This window comes from Eurypyga helias, unplaced genomic scaffold (genome assembly GCF_000690775.1).
Source record: "Eurypyga helias isolate BGI_N326 unplaced genomic scaffold, ASM69077v1 scaffold38075, whole genome shotgun sequence".
Classification (NCBI taxonomy): Eukaryota; Metazoa; Chordata; class Aves; order Eurypygiformes; family Eurypygidae; genus Eurypyga; species Eurypyga helias.
The window spans coordinates 2,583-23,191 of record NW_010254028.1 but is presented as its reverse complement, the minus strand read 5'-3'; the positions used below and the strand labels follow the sequence as shown (position 1 = coordinate 23,191).

Below are 20,609 nucleotides of genomic sequence, written 5' to 3'. Positions count from 1 at the left end.
TAGTCTTAGTGAGTCACGGCTGTCACATTTAATCAAAGACATTTATGGAATGGCTTGATAGAAGCATCCTATAAGCAGCAGGTGAGTGATCCTGAGTTACCATGTTCAAATATCAACCAGGACATTCCCCCAACATTCAAGAACTGTAGGGCCTGAGATTTTGGCTGTACCCTTCAGAGTACGGGGTCCAGATACACTTAAATAGCTTTAAGATCACAGACTTCTGCTCTGGAGCACCCACATTAAAATAAATCTAGAAGAGATTAGAACTATCTCCATAGAAGTAGCTATTTCTCTTTCTGCATAGTTATAAGAGACTCACGCACAAAAACCCACACGCTTCATACAAGTTGGAATTTAAAGCAAACACGATGCAAGTGCAGTATTGGAATAAGAAGTTCCGATGGCAACACAGAGACAATGCGCAGCACGAAAAGTGATTTTGTGCTCATAAGTGACATCTTTGACCCCTGCAATGTGACGCAATCCCACACCCTGCCCAATGCTACCTTTTGATATTCTTCCTTAGATCTCAAGGCAGCTTCCATCTGTTCCTGAGAAAAGGTGTAGATGGCCGAGCGATACTGTGTGCCGAAGTCATTACCTTGTCGCATTCCTGAGGAGAGAGAAAACACAGCACACCATGAGGATCGTCCTCCCGACCCAACTGGGCTGCAGGCTTAAATTCAACAGTCCTAAATTTAGGACGTCCCATACACCTGGATTACCACGGGCTCGTACGTGCATACACAGAAGGTATTTTTAGAAGTCCAGTCTTTCTCTGGATTAACAGTCCTGAAGAGATTCCACTCTGATATCTCCTTTTAAATGACATGCAAATGAAATGTGCGCATTCGTCATTTTGGTACATCACACCGTAGTGAAATACAGATGTAAAACCTGAAATAATCAAGCTGCAGTTACTGTAATCAAGGTTCTTTTAAAATATTGATTTTGACCCACGCAAAAATGACTACAGAAAAGAGTTTATTTTACCAAGTGCTTAAAAATTTTCTTGCACTAGAGGAGTACATCTTAACGGGAGAATAGTTAAAAACACCCTTGGAGGTACACCCAGCTATTGTCCTCTAATTATAAAGCAATGATCTTGCTGAAAGACTGGTATGCATGTACTGCTGAATTAACTCTGAAGTTATCAATTACTACCATCATCACCACTAGTTATGGAGAGAAGGCATGACACGAAGCTCTCAATCTGAGCTCCGAAGATGACACGGATAGAGAAGTATGCTAAGGAAAAGGTTTGGAGAAAGTCTGGCTGCGTTAGTGCTGTTACAGAGTGAGTAATGCTTAGGATCAGCAATCCTTTCACAATTCTCTTGGGTTTGGGAGAAACAGAAAACAAAGGTATATATGTAATTTTACTAAATTTTATTTGCAAGATCCAGGTGGACAATATGAATGGTAAAAGTTACACATACTCAGTAACTGTTTGAAATTATATCATAAAGGAGTAATTTTGGTACAAGGATCAGCCCCTTTACTGCTGATATACGTAATCCTTTGAAAATACTACTTGTATGAAGTTGCTTATGTACGAGTTTCCAAACTATGAGATGGATTCTACGTACGAAACTATAAAATAGTGGGCCAAAGCAGAGGGAAGTTCACTATCCCTAAGGTGACTAGCCCAGATATGGTTTGGCATCATGCAGTCATAGAATCCCAGAATGGTTTAGGTTGGAAGGGACCTTAAAGACCATCTAGTTCCAACCCCCCTGCCATGGGCAGGGACACCTTCCACTAGACCAGGTTGCTCCAAGCCTCATCCAGCCTGGCCTTGGACACTTCCAGGGATGGGACATCCACAGCTTCTCTGGGCAACTTGTCCCAGGGCCTCCCCACCCTCTCCGGGAAGAATTTCTTCCTGATGTCCAATCTCAATCTCCCCACTTTCAATTTAAACCTGTTACCCCTTGTCCTGTCGCTCCCTGCCCTTGTAAAAAGCCCCCCCCAGCTTCCTTGTAGCCCCTTCAGGCACTGGAAGGCTGCAATCAGGTCTTCTCGGAGCCTTCTCTTCTCCAGGCTGAACAAGCCCAACTCTCTCAGCCTTTCATCATAGCAGAAGGGCTCCAGCCCTCTGAGCATCTCCGTGGCCTCCTCTAGACTCGAGTCCTAGGCAGCCACGCTGGGTGGCCAAGGCACTGCTGCCTCTCACCACTATCCATTCCCATTCCCTCAGGCAGCAGTACTGCAAGCCAGCTTTGCTGTGGATCACTCCATAAAGTCAAATCACAGCCTTAGAGAGGAGCTTTAGCATTAAGAGTGATCTGAAGGTGCAGTTTTGCCGTTTCTGTTTTTCATAACCTCGTTCCCAGTTTTGCATTCTGGAACTGAACTTTCTGTTTTGAGTTTGCGCGGTCTTCTATAGGAACTTGGGTGGGTGAAAAAGCTGGAGTGACTGCAACCCAAGCCAAACTGGAAATCATCAGCATTTGTCTTCTGACTGCACTAGGCTAGAGAAGCCCCTTTGAAGATCACCATCAACTCTCAGGACTATGTAGATGACACAGAGAGAAACTGTAGGTCCCGATGGCCCCCTAGCAAGGGGCAGAGGGTAGAGGAAGAGATACTGGGGGGAAAAGAATCTATCAACTTAATTCGACTCATTAAAACATGGTAACTTTTATCCCTCTTGTACTTTCCAAGGAAACAGACAGTTTACAGGATAGTACAATGAACAAATAAAATCTGTCTGAAATATTTATGAACTAAAAGATGCAGGAACATTTTCAAAGAGGCATTTGGACCAAAGGTCCATTCCGTGACCAACAGTATACGTGAGTGAATGTGATTCCAAACAATGCTCTGGAGTTTTCTGCTGATTTGGGCTGCTTTTTAACTGCTCAAATGGTACATTATTACACATAACAACAACAACTACCGTCTTCATCAATACTTAATAGTGTGGTCTGCAAGGCAGAGAGTATTTTGCTCATTTCTTTGCAAGTTATTTTAGGGTGGTAGGGAGCTCTTGTAAAGCCAGTGCCACTGAATAGTTAGGCAGAAGATGAACGCAGGCCAGTAAAGCATTAGTTTTGCCAGGATATGTTAATGCTGATTGATGTCTGAGTTTAAGCATTAGCACTCTACAAATCTACTTATTGCTTAACAAACTACTTAACAACCAACTAGGGAGCAGATTAACAAAGTCTCTGTAAATGGAGGATCACTATATAGTATGCTGATTTCTAGCACGCATTTCAAGAGTATGAATTTAGTACAAGATCACGTGCACAGGAGATAAATAAGATTATTTAATATATGCACATACCACCATTACATATTTAATAGGGAACTGGTCAGGTTAATTTATTTGTTCAAAAGAAGGTTAAGAGGAGAACTCACTCTGCTTTACAAATATGTATTTAAAGAAATAACCCAAGAGGTAAGGCTCCTTAGTCTTGCCCAAGTTGCTTAACCAGGTAGAGAATTTGAAAGCCAAAGTATACAACATCCAGATGGGAAATAAGGTGACATTCAAATAGTGAAGCATATTCTCACTGGAACAATGCACCTAAAGCTACATCCCTTTCCTGAGGTCTTCACATCAAGGATACACATTTTCCCCAAAGATACACCAAAGCTCAAAGAGCTGTACAAGGTCAGTGAAGAAACAAAGTTAAAGCTATGGAGGAGGTCAGACTGTGCAGTAACAGTCCATCCTAGTGCTCCAGGGTTGGCTTGCACTCTGAAACAATCTACTCGCTAAGAAGACGACTGAACCCCAAAGTATATTAGTACCCCAAAGTGTAGCTTTAGTGTGATTAATCACCTAAGCTAAAATGCCATTTATTTTTTACTTGTTACTTAATTCAATTTGTACCTAAATCTCTTGTGATAAGCAGCTAACACCTTGTCTGGACAAGCCACAGAGACTACAAGATACTAAAATAAAATAAATTCCAGGTGTATAGACATAATCAATCGCTACTGTTGCTGTTGTTATTAGTAACGTACTTCACATGTGCAAACTTACTTCTCAAGGGTCCATCACTGATTTTTTAAAACCCTCCGGCAAGTTTTACTTGTTGAGATTCACTAATTCAATGAGTAGAAAACAACGCAAGAAATTTAATTTAATAAACAACTGTGGTAGGATGATTGAGCTTAACAATCTTGACTTTGTCTGAAAGAAAGCCCACTAAATAAAAATGATCTCTCCTTGGCTATCTGAATATTCCACGTCACCAGTAGTTAACATGTCTTCCTTATTTTGTCTCTCACGACATTCTGTCTCTCTCTGTCAACATAACACCACAGTTACACACATTAGATTTCAGCTAAGAATGACAACATACAATTAATTAATTTAATAAAGATGCTGTATATTGGAAGATACTACATACTGCTATATCAAAAGCCAGTCTTGCAAGGGATTGTCAACACTGCTGCCATTGTTTCTACCCACGCTGGTTGCACACTGGACTTTGAAAAAGTTTTCTGCTGAGACAAGGAGCCAACCCGTGATCTTTGGTGCACCAGGATGGTTCCACTGAAGTCAAGAAATTGGTTTGAAGTGTATAATAATACAATTAAACCAGCAAATAGTCTTCACAGGTTTCAAGTCATTCACCCTGCCTACAAGGTCCCAGGTAATTAAAAAGGACTTAAACATATTTGTTAAACACCCTTCAAAACCAGTATCTTATCGCAAATCGTAATTGTATGTTATAAAAAGATTGAGATTGGGAAGTACTTCGAATGTTTGTTACATTTCCACAGAAAAATGAACAAAGCTCTTGACATTATGGATTGGATGGATTAAAGCCATATTTATTATCACTAATGGATGCATTTCTGGATGCCTCATCCCTGTCTGTCTGCAAGGCCAGGCTGGATGAGGCTTGGAGCAACCTGGTCTAGTGGAAGGTGTCCCTGCCCATGGCAGGGGGGTTGGAACTAGATGGTCTTGAAGGTCCCTTCCCACCCAAACCATTCTATGATTCCACGATCAGGTTTCCAGTAAAAATTCTCTACAAAGAATTTTATCAAATTAATTTTTTTTTTTTCAGCTGTGCCAAACTCTATTTTTAAGAGATGCATATGATTTTGCTTTAATTACAAAACAAACCAGGGAATCAAGTTTGTCTAAATCTTCACTCCTGGAAGAAGGAATAATTCCTACAGAACATCAGCTGCCTCTCTTCAGAGCAGCTGGATCAATGCATAAGGCTGGTTGCCTACAACTGTTTTTCTGCAAAATGTCTTAAAGTCACTCTCCATGCAAAACCTATTAATTTAGGGACAGAAATTAGGGTAGATGCAGGAGATAGCTTTTCTCCTCAAGTACATAATACGTGGTGAAATCTGAAAGTAGTGCATGAACCTTCTTTTCATTCTAGGCTGAGATGATCATCGTGTTGTTTCTTAATGATATGAACAAAACATATGAACACTGGGGAATGAGATCTCTTGCAGGAAGAAAGACCTTCACCAATTCCTTCAGAAACTTTGCAATGAAAGAACACAGAAAAAGCCTTCTCTGCAGCTGTAATGACCTGCAGATACATGTTGAGTGATCTCAAGCCCATTTCTCTCCAAAAGGTAGTTTGAGGAAAAGCTTCCAGAGGCCGGAAAGCAGAACATGTAGCATGTTCAGACCTGGTCCACTCAGTCACAAAGCACACCCAGGGGACTCGTTCCCAGTGTCGATCAGAACCTTTACAACTAGAAACAACCTGGAGACTTCCAAGTGCTACCCCATGTCCCTCTCGTGATGTGGAGGAAGCCAAAGCCTAGGTGTTTTACCTGATTTGTATCTCATCTAAGAAAGTTCTGAGCCAAGGCACGTCCTTGACCTCCATGTCAGGTCCTCCAGGATTCTGATCCCAGAACCCCCTTGGCCAGCTCAGGGTTTGCAAGATCACCCCATTTTATCTGGCTGTGCTTTACTAATGTCAGTGATGCAGGTCAGTAACTGGCAAAAAGGCAAATATCCATCTCCCTGCTCAGGGGATCAGAAGCAAATCCAACAGTAACAGGAACAAATACACCCTGGGGTCAAAAGGTTGGAACTTGCTGTTGATACAGATAAAATCATCTGCCATACTGAGAACAGCCTTAAAATCTCTCATCAGAGGTATTTAGATAGAGAGGGTGATTTTAGACCTGATAGAAAAGCATAGAATTTGCATCTCTCTGCCTCTTGTCTCTGGAAAACGAGTGAGGCTGAGGGCATTTGCAGCTCTAAATGTGTTTAGATCTTGGGCATGGATCATATTTAGGAATTACACTTTGGCTGGCCATCACAGGACACTAGATGGAAAAGACACGAAGCTGTGATGGTCTCCCAGATCCTGCAAAAGGAATGATTCCCAGGTTGAGATCCCATGCAATACACACACTCTGGCACTGGAAAAACATTTGCCAAAATCATAGAATCATAGAATCACAGAACGGTTTGGGTTGGAAGGGACCTTAAAGATCATCCAGTTCCAACCCCTCTGCCATGGGCAGGGACACCTTCCACTAGACCAGGTTGCTCCAAGCCTCATCCAGCCTGGCCTTGGACACTTCCAGGGATGGGGCATCCACAGCTTCTCTGGGCAACCTGTTCCAGTGCCTCCCCACCCTCTCCATGAATGCAGACAACAGTCAAATGTAGACAACAGTCACAAAATGTAGAAAACAGTGAAAGAAATGACTCCAAAAGCCCTCTTACCAACACCTCTACCTTCCGATGCACTAAGGAATGACCTAGTTTTGCTCTCCCCCATAATCTTTGCAATCAAAGTAGTAAATACTAGCTTTCCTTTGATTTGAATGATCAGAATATATTAAATCATCCCTAATTCTATTCAGCTGGTCTGTGCTTTTCCTTTATAGTTTCTATACCTTGTCAAAACGATGGTGTCTTCTTGGCTGGGGCAAAGAGTTGCCCCTTTACAGCAATTGCACTGCTGTTAACGCTACAGTTTTGAGTTTCTGTTGAGATGCATCTTAGGTAGGTCATTGTCCTTCCTGTCTAACTTCAAAGTATCTTGAGGTCATTAAGAAATAGGATTATCCACAGGATTAATAATACCACATATTTCCCAGTATTATACATTTTTTTTTCTTCAGAAATGTAGAATTAACTGCAAACAAGCAGATTTGTTTCCAAATGGTGATTTTTGAATCTATTACCTACAGAAGGCTAAAGGAAAGTATAAACTTTATTCATTTTATTGGCTAAATCAGGGATTTCTTTTGAAGACTCAACCCTCTAATGACTTGAAAGTAATACTTACACACCACTCCTTATCTTCCCTCCATTTAAAAATATTGAAAAAATGTAATGGCATCATTCGTCAACCTTGCTATTCTCAGAGGAACCCAAGCATAATGGAGATAAATGACTTAAGGTCTGTTAGACTCTTCTGTGCCACCCGGTGAAATTTTAAAGGGCAGTTCATAGCTCTTATTTTTATCATAATTTTTTCTGTGATTTATAGACTTTTCTGCAGCTGTCACTTATTTTCTTATACCCGCAGAAATCTGCTATACTGATTGGTCATTTTCTTTTCCCCAGTCAATCCTTGCTGAGTTAAGACTAATAAAACTCCTTCTTCCAGCTCATCATATAATTATTTAGTAAAAATCAATTGCACCATGTCACCCTGGCTTGATGTCATCACTCACTGTAATGATTACATCTATACAGCTTAAAAGTTGCCAAGGGAAAGTAAAACTCTTTATAGCATATGATTAAAGGAGAAAAATGTTAATAGAAAAGAAGTTAGTTACAGTGCTGTGGATTGGGAGTTCTTGATGATTTTCAAGGTGCTGGAGTGCAGGAAGGATAAATTAAATATAAAAGAGTTTCTTCAGATGGTTACAATATATTAATGAGCTTATACATACAGAAGAAACACTTTCATACTGTCCATAGACCAATAGGTTTACAAAGCTTTCAATATACATGTTTTCAGTGTCAAGGAGGAAGCTATAGTTTTGGTCTTCCCCATCTGCTTTGGGATCAAGACAGCAAATACGAGCTTTCACTGTAAGTTCTGACTTGCACATATATTGAGAATATCATGCCTACAACGATGTTTTTAATCATTTACATCAGCTGCAGAACTGTCTGGTCTTTAACCTTCATCAAGCCACCAGACTGCAGGTTTTCTGGTGTAGCTTTGAAGGTAAAACAGAACCACAGATTTCCTGAGGGAAGGGACTTGTGGAGGTCTCTAATCCAACATCCTGGCTCAAAGTAGTGTCACGTAGCACACAGTCTTGTCCAGCCCAGTTTTGAAGATCTCCAAGGACAAAGACATTACAAAATACTTACTTCCTTAAGATTTCCAGTGTTGGTATAAATGAGCTTATTGATGATGGTCAATACAGCACTGACTGAGCCAGCAGTGTGCGCTGGCAGCCCAGAAAGCCAACTGTATCCTGGGCTGTCTCCAGAGAAGTGTGGCCAGGGGGGCGAGGGAGGGGATTCTGCCCCTGTACTCTGCTCTGGGGAGACCCCACCTGGAGTGCTGCGTCCAGCTGTGGAGCCCCCAACATCAGAAGGACATTGACCACTTGGAGCGAGTCCAGAGGAGGCCACGAAGATGATCAGATGGCGGGAGTCCCTTTGCTATGACAAAAGGCTGCAAGAACTGGGCTTGTTCAGCCTGGAGAAGAGGAGGCTCCGAGGAGACCTCACTGCAGCTTTCCAGTATCTGAAGGGGGCCTACAAGGGTACTGGGAGAGGACTTTTTACAAGAGCCTGTAGTGATAGGACAAGGGGTAACGGGTATAAATTGAAATCAGGGAAGTTTAGATTAGATATCAGGAAGGAATTCTTCCCGGAGAGGGTGGTGAGGTACTGGAACATGTTGCCCAGAGAAGCTGTGGATGCCCCATCCCTGGAAGTGTCCAAGGCCAGGCGGGATGAGGCTTGGAGCAACCTGGTCTAGTGGAAGGTGTTCCTGCCCATGGCAGGGGGGGTGGGACTAGATGATCTTTAAGGTCCCTTCCAACCCACACCATTCTATGATTCTATGATTCTATGACTCTATGAAATGACAAAAACTCTTTAAGTAGAGAATTTTTCGGACATGGGATTCTTCATTAATGCCATAACACACCCAGAAACACTGCTGGAGACATAGGAGAACATACTCCCTCACTCTTTTAAAAATGACATTTTGTGGGAATGTCTGTGCCCACCACTGATGGCCAGCATGCTGCTACAACAAAACCAGAATAACAGTGAAAAAGAGGAGCTTTATAAAGTTCAGACTTTGTAGGACCTGCCACAGCAGTACTGTCCCTTTTTGGGGTGTCCAGGCTTGACTCTGACCCATGCCACCCAGCTACATGACACCTCTACATTCTCCCCAGAGCTGGAGCAGCAATACCTGTTGCTGCCTTTCCATGCAGATGTGAGGAAGAAGGACTTCTTCCACGAAAATATCAGAGAAGAACTGAGACGCAGAAGGCATGCAAACAGGTTTGTAAGCAACAGCCAAGGCAAGATATCCCACTGGATTGGGCTAAAAGAAGTAGTGTCAGCACCACCCTGTAATGAAATAAATTTCCCTGCCAGGACTTCTACAGCTTGCTCATCTCATAGATAATTTCCCATCCCCGTCACTGGGGAGGAGTGCAGTTAGTACAGTGACAGAGATAAAAGTAATTCATCACTATCTGTAGACTTTAATGACACCCTGTCCAGAAGGTTTAACACCACTACTATAGCAAAAACCATCACAATATGACCACATTGGATATTCTATTCCTATTCTATTCTATTCTATTCTATTCTAGGTTGGACATAAAGAAGAAATGTTTTACAATGAGGGTCATGAGGCACTGGCACAGGTTGCACAAAGAATCTATGAATGTCCCCTCCTTGGAATTGTTCAAGGCTAGGCTGGATGAGGCTTGGAGCAACCTGGTCTAGTGGAAGGTGTCCCTGCCCATGGCAGGGGGGTTGGAACTAGATGGTCTTTACGGTTCCTTCCCACCCAAACCATTCCATGATTCTGCAATTTTCATATCATCACCACATTAAATATTAATGTAATATGGCCCATCCTAGCATCTTCTGGGAAAAGTCAACCAAGAACTGGAAGCTGATAAGAGAAATGCTCTCAGGACATTCTTCATCTCTTTCTTTTCCCATATGGAACACATCTCTCCTACCCCTCTGCAATCAACAAACCCATTTCCTGCACATTGGTCTCTACAATTTTGGCAGCCTGCTTTACATCCAATAAAAAAATAAAGGGGCAAATTTCAGAATACGTAATTCTGCAGTGCTAGGTTTTAAGTTCAACTCAGCAAAATGCCCACCACTTTTTTCTGCTTCCAACTTTTATCTTGTGCTTTTCCATATGCTAGGGTTCGTGTGGGTTTTTTTCCAGTAAAGGAGAAGGACAGATATCACGTGTTTCACGTAGGTCAATAACTATTGCTATTCCTTTAGTTGTTCACAGAGTTATTCCCATATGCCACACCAGGGACTTTATGCAGGCCTCCAGCATTATCAGATTTGGGCCATGAAGAGTTATCAGGTCTCCCTTTTGCATATTCTTGGAAATGACAAGCTGTCCTCAAGAAAGGGAGGTGGTATACCAACTTAGGCTCGCTCTCTGACCAATTCTCCTTGTTTTTTATTAACATTATTATTCAATAGCTATAAAATACATCACATTGCTTCTCAAGATAGTTCAAATATTGTCCAAAACTAGAAAGTCTGAATGAAGACTTGGTTGGAAAGAAGAGTTCCCTGTATGCTCCTTTATTTTTTAATTTAATCAGATGTAACATTGCTTAAAGGCATTTTTGAGTGCTCTTTGACCTTTGAATAAAGTGCATGACCTACTCGAGCCGACAAAAAAACACAGGTTAGTTTCTGATGAACGTCGCCACAAAGCTTAAGTATTAAATGTCATTGGCAGACAGAAATTTTAATCCGTTTCTAATCTTTAACTGAAAATACGTCTTCACCAACAGTGCATGGAACAGGCAAACAGAACGGTGAATATATACCTAAGTTATCCTTAATGGCATTAAATCAATTGCAGGTACTTTTTATTTACACTTAACTTTAATCAAAAGTTAAATGATTAATTTTAGACAAGTTTTTAGACTTTTTCTGTCATACACAGACATTAGGCCCTTTCAAAGGTGCCGTCTCTTAAAAATCTGTGTCCAGGCTGGATAAACTTGGGATGGGAGTGAAATCTTTTCACAATATCTGTTGGCGTAGCTAGAAGTATGGTTCCAGGTTTAGGCAACTAAAAGCTCAGCAAACATAGGTGCGTAATTTGGAGTGAGCCAACTGTGTTGACTAGATCTCCACTGCAAATTGTGGGAGCTGAGACACTCCATGCTATGGAAATAGCTACATTTAGGTGGGTTTATCTTAATCTCTATCCCACCTGATATGTCTATGCTGGTGAGATAAATCTGACCTAAGATCTTTATAATCACAGCAACTAGACCAGGTTGCTCCAAGCCTCATCCAGCCTGGCCTTGAACACTTCCAGAGATGGGGCATCCACAACTTCTTTGGGCAGAATCTTCAACACTGAATAAATCTATAAAGTAGAGATTTCTGTAAGAGACTGGAGGACATGACACAGGGTATAAGGGAACTCCGCATTTTCTAAAGCACAAGTGGAAGACAGGCAGAATGTGCAAGAGGATCTGACACAGTAAATGGCAAATTTCTGTTTAGGCATCTGAATTGGAGTCTCATTGCCTCTTTTCTTCATGGACTAGCAGTGTTGTGATGCTCACAAAAAGCATGTAATTAAGAAATACAGCAATTCAGATCAGGTACTTCATAGAACCCAGCTATGGAATCACACAGACTTGCTCTTGTTTGATTTATGTGCCCTCTCCCTTCTCATTTATCCATTATCACTCATGTCTTGCCTAAACTTAGGCATGTGTTAGCACTATGAATCTAAACCTACTATGATCCACCAGGTGTTGTTGCAATAGTAATAAAAATAATTAGGGATAATAAAAATAACGGTGTTGTCATTTGCTTTTATCAGCAGATAAACTCATGGGACGCTGCTCTCTCAAAACACAGACAAGTATGCCCTTATAAATATGCGAGAGAAAATTGCAGGCAGAGAAAAACAGTCATTCACTGAAAATATTGTTGTTTAGAAGAGAGTCGGGTTTGACCTCTTATACCTAATTATACATGAAAACAAAGATTAAAAGCCTACTAATATCACCATAAACTATGATTAATGATGCCATGCTTCAGTGCCTCAGATCTCTAGACCAAAGTACAGTATATTTCATAGTGGGTTCTTTGAAAATGAGAATAATATTTAGTATTACTCTGTTTTGACTTTGTCTACTGCTTCCCTTGTAAACAATTAGGAATAGCCCATCAAAAATTCTGCAGAAAAAGGACCTTCTTAGGTTGTTCTTTTCTAATTCTATAAACACACATGCAAATCTAGCTGCAGTTATTCACACCACAGCCATTGACCGCATGGATATTTGAAAGCTGCTGAAGACAGTCCTAAGCACGGAGTAGTTCAGGCTTTCCCTCCAAGCTGCAAATGAACAAGCCTGAACTCATATACAGAGTCGCTTCCTCTCCTCAATTACAAACACAGCCATGCTATAATGTGCCATGCTACAAAATAACCCAGAAGTGATCCTGAGGAAGACTGTAATAGAATAAAAGCATTTTCCAAAGTTGTTCTTAGCAGATAGAGGCATTATGAACACAAGGAATCCCTTCAAATGAGTGGTGGGTTCAGATTTCCCATAGCAAGAGTCACCATGTCATCTTCACTGGCACAAAAGACTGATGCCATGGCTTTTCTCATCTTCAAGGAACCATTTTATGACTGACTGTAGCAGTACTGAAAGCTAATTTTTAGTAGTTCTGGAGAACTACACAACACATCATTGTCACATATAAAATAAGTAAAATAAAAGTAGTTTAAAGGTAAGTAGAAATCAGAGCCCAGAAGGACTTTTGCCCTTGAGCCAGAATTGATTCAGCACCACTTCCTTCATAATGCAAACTACACAGCAATCTCAGCAACCACTGCACTGGCTAAGAATCCCCTTCATTACAAAAGATGCAGTCAAATCTCAGCTTCTCACTGTGATATGGAAAAACAACATTTCCTGAACTGGAAATATAGGTCAGAAAAAGTCTATTCTAATTTATATGGATAAAAAGAGTCTAATATGCAAATTAGGTCACAACAGCTAAAATTCCTGGGGACACAAAATATGTAAGTAAATAATATGTATTTACTTCTAATGCATATTTAGCTCTAGAGAAAGGGCAAAGAATGGGAACAACATAACATTAGGCATTTCAGTTCATGTAAGAAAGGAAATTGCATTCTCCAAATGGAATATTGTTTAGCAACACTGGCAAAGACTACGCTGCTTTGCAAAAGTAGGGACCACAGGTATTTATGAGGTGATTATGGACAAAGGACCACTGAACTGGTTGCTGGTGGGATGGGTAGACACCCGTCAACTCTGTCCCAACATTGAGAGTTCATTGGCAAGTGCAGGAATTAGAAGAATCTGAAGGCAAAGTGCAGGAATTAGAAGAATCTGAAGGCGGTAGAAGACACTGACTCTTATCAAACCACTCAGTGCATGTTTCTGTTGTTGAGTATTCAGTCCTGCATGAACCAATAGACATTTATCTTTATTGCGTCTCAGTGTATCGATTTCCATGGCTTTTTTAATTTATCAACACAGAGCTGTGTTTTATTCGTTTCCTCCAAGAGCCTCCTAGCAATGTCTTTACCACAGATTTAATTAGCATCCTCTCCACTATACCCTCCAAGTCATTAATGAAAATATTGAAGAGTATTGGACCAAGAATGGCTCCCTAAGTGGTTGGTAATTCTATTTTGAATATATTTAATATGCCTGGTGACAATAGGTTTTGGATTGCTACTGTTTTTTGTTACACCTTGTAATAATCTTGAACCCATCGGGCTCTTAATAACATCTGAAATACAAGACAAAGGTGCTCTGTGCTTTAATCTGAGACGTGCAAATTTAACTCAAATTATAAAGGGAAGAGAGTTACAGAAATGCTTAAAAGAAGCAAAAATGGTTATATTTTACATGGAGAGATTACTTTTTTCCTTTTAATCTGTAAATGAAGTTACAGGCCTGTAGCAGAATACATAATGCTGGTTTAGGGTCGCTGTAGCGTTTTTTATGTGTACAGCTGTTCTTCCCCTGGTATAAGTAGACACATCTGCTCATTAGCAATACAATGTCATTTCTAGTGTCTAATTTTAATTATTTGCAGATGATAGATTCCTTATGCAGTGGCTAAAAAAAGTACAGTCCTTCAAAACTGGTGAGAAATAAATATACCCTCTGCAACTAAAATGGGTCAGCACAATGAAAAACAGATATTAATCTGGAGAATTCATGTATCAGCACTAAGGCTAAATGCTAAAGTGGTTGGAAGGTCACAGGGAGGGGAAACGGCTCATACATCTCTTCTTTATCGTGGATAGACAAGACATATGGACTAAGAGATGTTCTGAATGAATCTGGCAGGTGATGAGTTTGCTCTAGTACAGATGGTCCTGAACTGCTGGGAAAATATCAGTTCTGCTTACATTTCCTGTACAAACACAGGCAGGATAAGGACTTCTTCATGACAGAAAGGAGGAGTGAGATTTCTTACCAGTAACTTTTTGCCTATTCACACTCTAAGAATCAATAAGGCCAGATGAAACTTTCCAGAAGCTCCTGGACAGGGGTGGCCATGGCTGCCTTTGCCCTTCTCCCTGCTGTCAGAGGGCAGTCAAAACTATGGAGCCCTGGCTTCCTCTCAGCTCCTTCCACTGATTCAAAAATCCAAACAGAAAGCCAGAAGCAGCAAATAATCAAGGATGGGATTTGTGTACAACAGGGGCTCACCCCAGAGAAATGTCGTTGTGCCCAAGTTATTTGCTGTGGGCTGGAAAGGGTCAGGTATTCTTGACACACACGGGGAGAAGAACTACCAGAACAAGCATCCGGTTTGGATCATATTCAACAGGGAAAAGAGCTAAAGGAGGTGAGTGGAGTTTACATTTGCCCCAAACATTTTTTAAAGTTAAATAAACAGCATTTGTTTTGTCTTCTACTTGTCTGCTGTACCGTTGAAAGCAACAGGAGCCTTGCTTTAAAGTTGCCTTGGATTGGGCTGAAATCTCTGACACCAGTAGGACTTTGACCACGCGCAGGGTCAGGAAAATTATGGACAGTAATATGCTTTACAGGAATCACATTTGCACCACAATACAGACTCCCCTGGTATCAGGTTTTTCCAAAGGTTTGGAGAAACAGTGTCCGACACCCCACAAAGAGTGGCCGAACTTTCTCATCAGATAACACAGGCCACCTTCATCCCTGAACAGAAGCACAGCTGGGCTCTGCAACTGGCTCACACACTGCAGGTCAGTGCTAACGCCAGAAGGGTGGTCCCACTAACAGTCACGCTCCTGGCAATTTAAGCCCTGGCTGAAAATTACATTTCACTTCAATTCATGCCGGGTTAATTTTCAGCTTGATCAGAGAACTTGGTGTGATTGCCAGTGTCAACACAAAGAAGGAGGTTGTATCCTGCATTTTTTTGAGTAGAAAATTGCCCTTTTCCCTAATAGTTAAGTCAAAGATTAGCTCACAGCGATTGCAGAACTACAGGCTGGGGCACAACACAAGACAAACTGATGGTCTGAAAGTCCACATCCCTCTATCACACCGCACGGAGGTGATAGCAGAGCCGTCGTTAGGGTGGAATTTTAAGGAGGTGATCAGGCTTGTATCTTAAGAATCTGGAAGGCCCCGAGGATGGCCTCAGAGCTCAAAAATGGGGCAATAGAGAAGCTGCCCTAAAACTCTGTAAACTTGAAAAATTATGTATTAAAAATTATGCACAAAGTGAATAGCCATAAGATTCTTTTGCCAAATTTGCAGCGTATCACATTAATTCTCTTTTTCTGTATCAGTGACAAGGAAGCAACCACCTCAAGCACTCACAGAGCTATACAGAGCAACACCTTTCTAGATAAGAACATTCCTAGGAGAGAAGGAATGCTGATCTGTGCATTACAGGCTGAGCAGAGATGACAACCATATGTCACTTAGCAGAAGTCGGGGATTCATTTGTTGCTTTTTCAGTATCCCAAATGTAATGAATTATAAAATAGAGCCTAAATTAATAGTCAAGGAGGACTTTATCAGGGCCCCACACTTCGGAGATGCTCATCTGGGAGAATCTCTTTCAACTCGTAAGACTGTTTGACTTGATCAAAGGTTCTTGTTTTTTAACAGACTTGGGTACAATACTCGGACTCAGGAGCTTCACGAAACAACAGCCAAGCTGCTTCCCAGAGAAAATTTGAATCCCAGTGAGATGTCAGACTCACCTTGAAGGCAGGAGGTCCAACTGTTTGGAAAGCAGGAACATTTGAATTGTAATACATTCATACAGTAATGAACGACAGGACTGCCCATCTGCACTCTTTAGCAACCTGGTTCCAACTAGACTGATATTTGAAAGGTCTTTTACTGCAACAGAATGTACGTATTTGATGTTTAATGACATTAGAACAACTACCTAAGTCCATTATCTCTGCTGGGGGTAGAAGGGCTTAAATGACATTAAACCAACTTCTGGAGAAAAGACAAGACAGTGCCACAGACAAAGCCTTCATACTTTTGGGTAAGTGCTATACTGAAGAAGTCCAGCATTCGCTGGCCTTATGAGACACTGGATTCATCCGAAGAGTGTGCTGAATTTCATGAATAAGAAATCTTCCTAATTCAGCTGCTTAGTAAAAAACTTCTCTTGGAAAGACCGAGTACAGCATTCCTGTAAAGCTGGCTAAATAAGACTATGTGTGCACACAGCTGAACCTCAGGGAAGGAGAAAAACATCATATGTCAAGGAGATAACTCTCACTTTCAGCATCTCTACATAAAACCACATTTCCCATAGCAAAGAAACAGTTCCACCTTAAAGATCTTCTACTGCTAACTGCTCAGACTGGAAAGGGTATATAAGCACACTGTCCTTGTCTTACCAAACAAATGAACTTGAAACTGGGACCTTGTGGTTTAGGTTTTCCTCAAATCAAGAAAGGTGGTAGAGATGTGACGAATCATAGAATCATAGAATGGCTAGGGTTGGAAGGGACCTTAAAGATCATCTAGTTCCAACCCCCCTGCCATGGGCAGGGACACCTTCCACTAGACCAGGTTGCTCACAGCCACATCCAGCCTGGCCTTGAAGACATCCAGGGATGGGCCATCCACAACATCTCTGGGCAACCTGTTCCAGTGCCTGCAAAGTTCTTGAACAGAGATCAACATTAAGCAACCATAAAAATACATAAGTAAAGCAAGCTATCCAAGTCTGGGGGATGCCAGGTCTTCAGAGAAGACTACCATCTTCCCTGTGGATAAAGTGATCCTCTCAATTTGGCAAATCATTACAGAAGAACCATTTGGAAATTCTACTGAGCCAAGCTTAAATAAAGGCTTAGTTATGTTTACACCAAGCACTGCAGTGCCACACAGATGCCTGAGGTAGTTGTGAATGACTTGGGTATCTACACAGCACAGTGTAACGTGGAGGTATTAGCTCGCATCCCAGAAGGAATACAGCCACATTAGCATGGCTCTGTGCCCGGGCTAATGAGGTGATGTTTCCCTAGTTGCCAGAAATCAAAGAGTGAATCGTAAATCTGCCAGCATCCAACCTTCTTCTGAAAGCACAGACTGGAACTATTTTGAACCTCTGTCACGCGAGAATGCAAGATGAATATAAAGACATAATGTCATCAATTTACTTTGTTTTAAAGCTGGAAGGAATCGTAAATTTATGTGGTCTGACCTGTTTATCACAACTACTACACTTCATCCACATATCACTGTGTCTGGGATATGCACTTCAGTCAGCCTAAAGCATTGAAGTCCTTTAGGGACCGACCTATCGCAAGTGAGCCACAGGCAGTGTCCAACCATACCGTCAAAGCCAAGACGACAGACGTGGCAGATGACTGATTGGTTGGTATTTGCCCAGATTAATTCAGTAGAAGTCTATTCCTCATACTGCTCTGGAAGGGGAAGCATCCTATAGTCCTGGCCATTAGTTCCCAGCCCTGGCAAGCAGAATGAATCCCAAAACGTGAGCAAGACACATGGACCAATTACCTAGGAATAGGATTCTCTGCTATATCAAAACAACCAGCCCATCACAAAGAATCCAGCCTCCGGTGATGCCCCGTCTCTGACAAGGCAAAGAATAAAAGGACAAAACCAGACCTAAACCCAATCACTAGTAGGACAGGGAGAACGTCTCCTCCCTGACCCCTGCGAGCAAACCACAAATGCCCTGAAGCGTGATTTGAAGATGTTCATTTGTCTTTTAATGCAGAGCTGCAAGTATTTCAGGGATGGTGCAGACAAATTGCTCTGAACACGACTGTGAAGGAAGGAGTTGAAAAGGGAGGCTCATAAATCAACAGATCCCAGTATAGGCCACCACACGACGCACAGACATAGAATTTCCTCTCAGGACTTGAATCAAGCATCTCTCTTAAAATGATAAATGATCTCATCTTAAAGACTCAAAAGGATGGTGATGAAAAGAGACTCCGATGTTTAATTACACTGAGAGCTGTGAATCTATTTTATTTCAAGATGGAACTTTTCAAACTTCAGCTTCCAGCTACTGGAACTTGTGGTTTGCCAGTGGTTGGGATGTCAATCTCACTATGAGATAACCGCTCCTCCAAAAAGTACTTGTAAAGATTACTTGATCGTAGTCTGGCGTCTCTTCAACTAGCTGAATGTGATCATTCACGACCAGGCCAGTTTTCTAGGCTGTATATCCATTTTGTGTCTCTCCTCTGAAATCCCAGCAAGATTTCCCTATAACTCCTGGTATGTCAACAGAGAAACTGCACTAAACGTTCTGAAATGTCCTTGTCCTTGTCCCTGCCCATGGAACTGGATGATCTTTAAGGTCCCTTCCAACCCAAACCATTCTGTGATTCTGATTCCAAATTTGACTGACTGCATACAGAAAATAGCTTTCATACTCCTGACTAAGGCTTCCCTTTCCATCTAGGCAGGAGTTTCAGCAGCCGTTTTTGTCTGTACATTGTGCTCTGGGCTCACTGGAAGACACTTATCCACAACAGCCCTGGATCCTTCTCAGAGCTACTGTTTCCCAGGATGGTATCACATTTTGAAGGAATCATCTGCGTTTTTTGTTCCCAGATGTAGTAACAAGTGGCATAATTACGATAGCTGTTAAAATATTGAAATGAGTTACTGCCTGCAATATTTCTGGGAAATGGTAGAAAGGATGATGTTTATTGAAACTATATAAACATCTAAAATGTTTTCTCACAGTTTCCCATCTATGTTTGCGCAGATGTGGGTAATGCCACGAAGCCTCTTCCAAGAAAGATAAATCAAATCAAAAAGGTTCGAATAAGGCAAGTAGCTAGAACGCTCTGTTGGTGCCTCTACACACCATCTCTTACCTTTTGTTGTTCCCCTTCTCTAATCATAAAAGATATTCACTGCCTTTGAAAAACGTGAAAAACAAACAAAAATTTTTATGAAGGATAAAGGTCCTCAGTACGAATAAAATGACCAGCTCTGAAGCTGTGAAGAAATATGCTTTAATTTAAGAGACAAAAGACAGCATTACAGAAGAAATTGTCATAATCAAAGTTGAAAAAAAAATATTCTATTGTCTACTGTGCCTCTCTGTGGGAATTTTCCCAGCACAGACAGCTGTAAAGGAGGAGGGGTATTGTGAGTTGCTGTGCTCTCATTCTCTCTCTCCCTCTCTTTCTCTGTCAATAAATGTCTGCAATCATATTCTTGAGCTCCAGTGTGATTTCAAGGTTCATCTCTTCCATGCAGCTCAAACACTAATTATCCCAGCTGTAATTAGTAAGATAATTAAATACTGGCTCACTCATCACTCTACCTTGTGTCGGGTCATGATTCTCCCAGAAGACCTTGAGCAGTTTCTCAAAGCTGATGGTTTCTGGCTGATATACTACTCGTACAGCCTCTGTGTGGCCAGTTTTACCTTAAAAGACAAAATAAAATCAGACGTTATTAGTGAAAATTAGCTCGTGCATATTTAGGTTTTTATATCTGAGATTCAAAGCACAATCCCTTATTTTCCTTTTTCTGAAGGTGTTTTGATTTACCATCATTTATACTTAAGCCTTTCTATACAATATTTTATATACATGCCAGTTCTAAGATGTCTGCTAGTGTGGGTAAGACCATCACAAAATAAACTATCCAGAGAAGCAATGAGGTAAGGCAGTGATGTAATTACAGTAGTTTGTCAGCTTACAGGGGAAAAAAATAATTGTTCTTACACATTTGTAACTGACCACTAATAAAATATTTTTAAATATTCTAAATACAACATTAAAATATCAAAACTTGTATGTCTAAGTCGTCTTGACGGTATAATACTGGGCTTAGTTCCCATCAGGTAAGATATGGATAAAATAATTGATTATAAAAACAAATTTCAAGGGCGTGTTACACAAGACCACACATATAATTTCAAACTATTTCACATCATCCAAACCACTGATGCC

At 41.1% G+C, this 20,609-nt stretch overlaps 1 protein-coding gene across 1 annotated transcript; it reads right to left on the bottom strand.

Annotated features, from left to right (window-relative positions):
- Positions 1-509: 509 nt before the first annotated feature.
- Positions 510-20,080, bottom strand: MSRA (methionine sulfoxide reductase A; the record flags this gene model as incomplete). The annotated part of the gene is made up of 2 exons (XM_010152866.1): positions 510-616; positions 19,976-20,080. Coding segments are annotated over 2 exons (212 nt in total), but the record flags the coding sequence as incomplete, so codon positions are not given.
- Between the last annotated feature and the right edge of the window lie 529 nt (positions 20,081-20,609).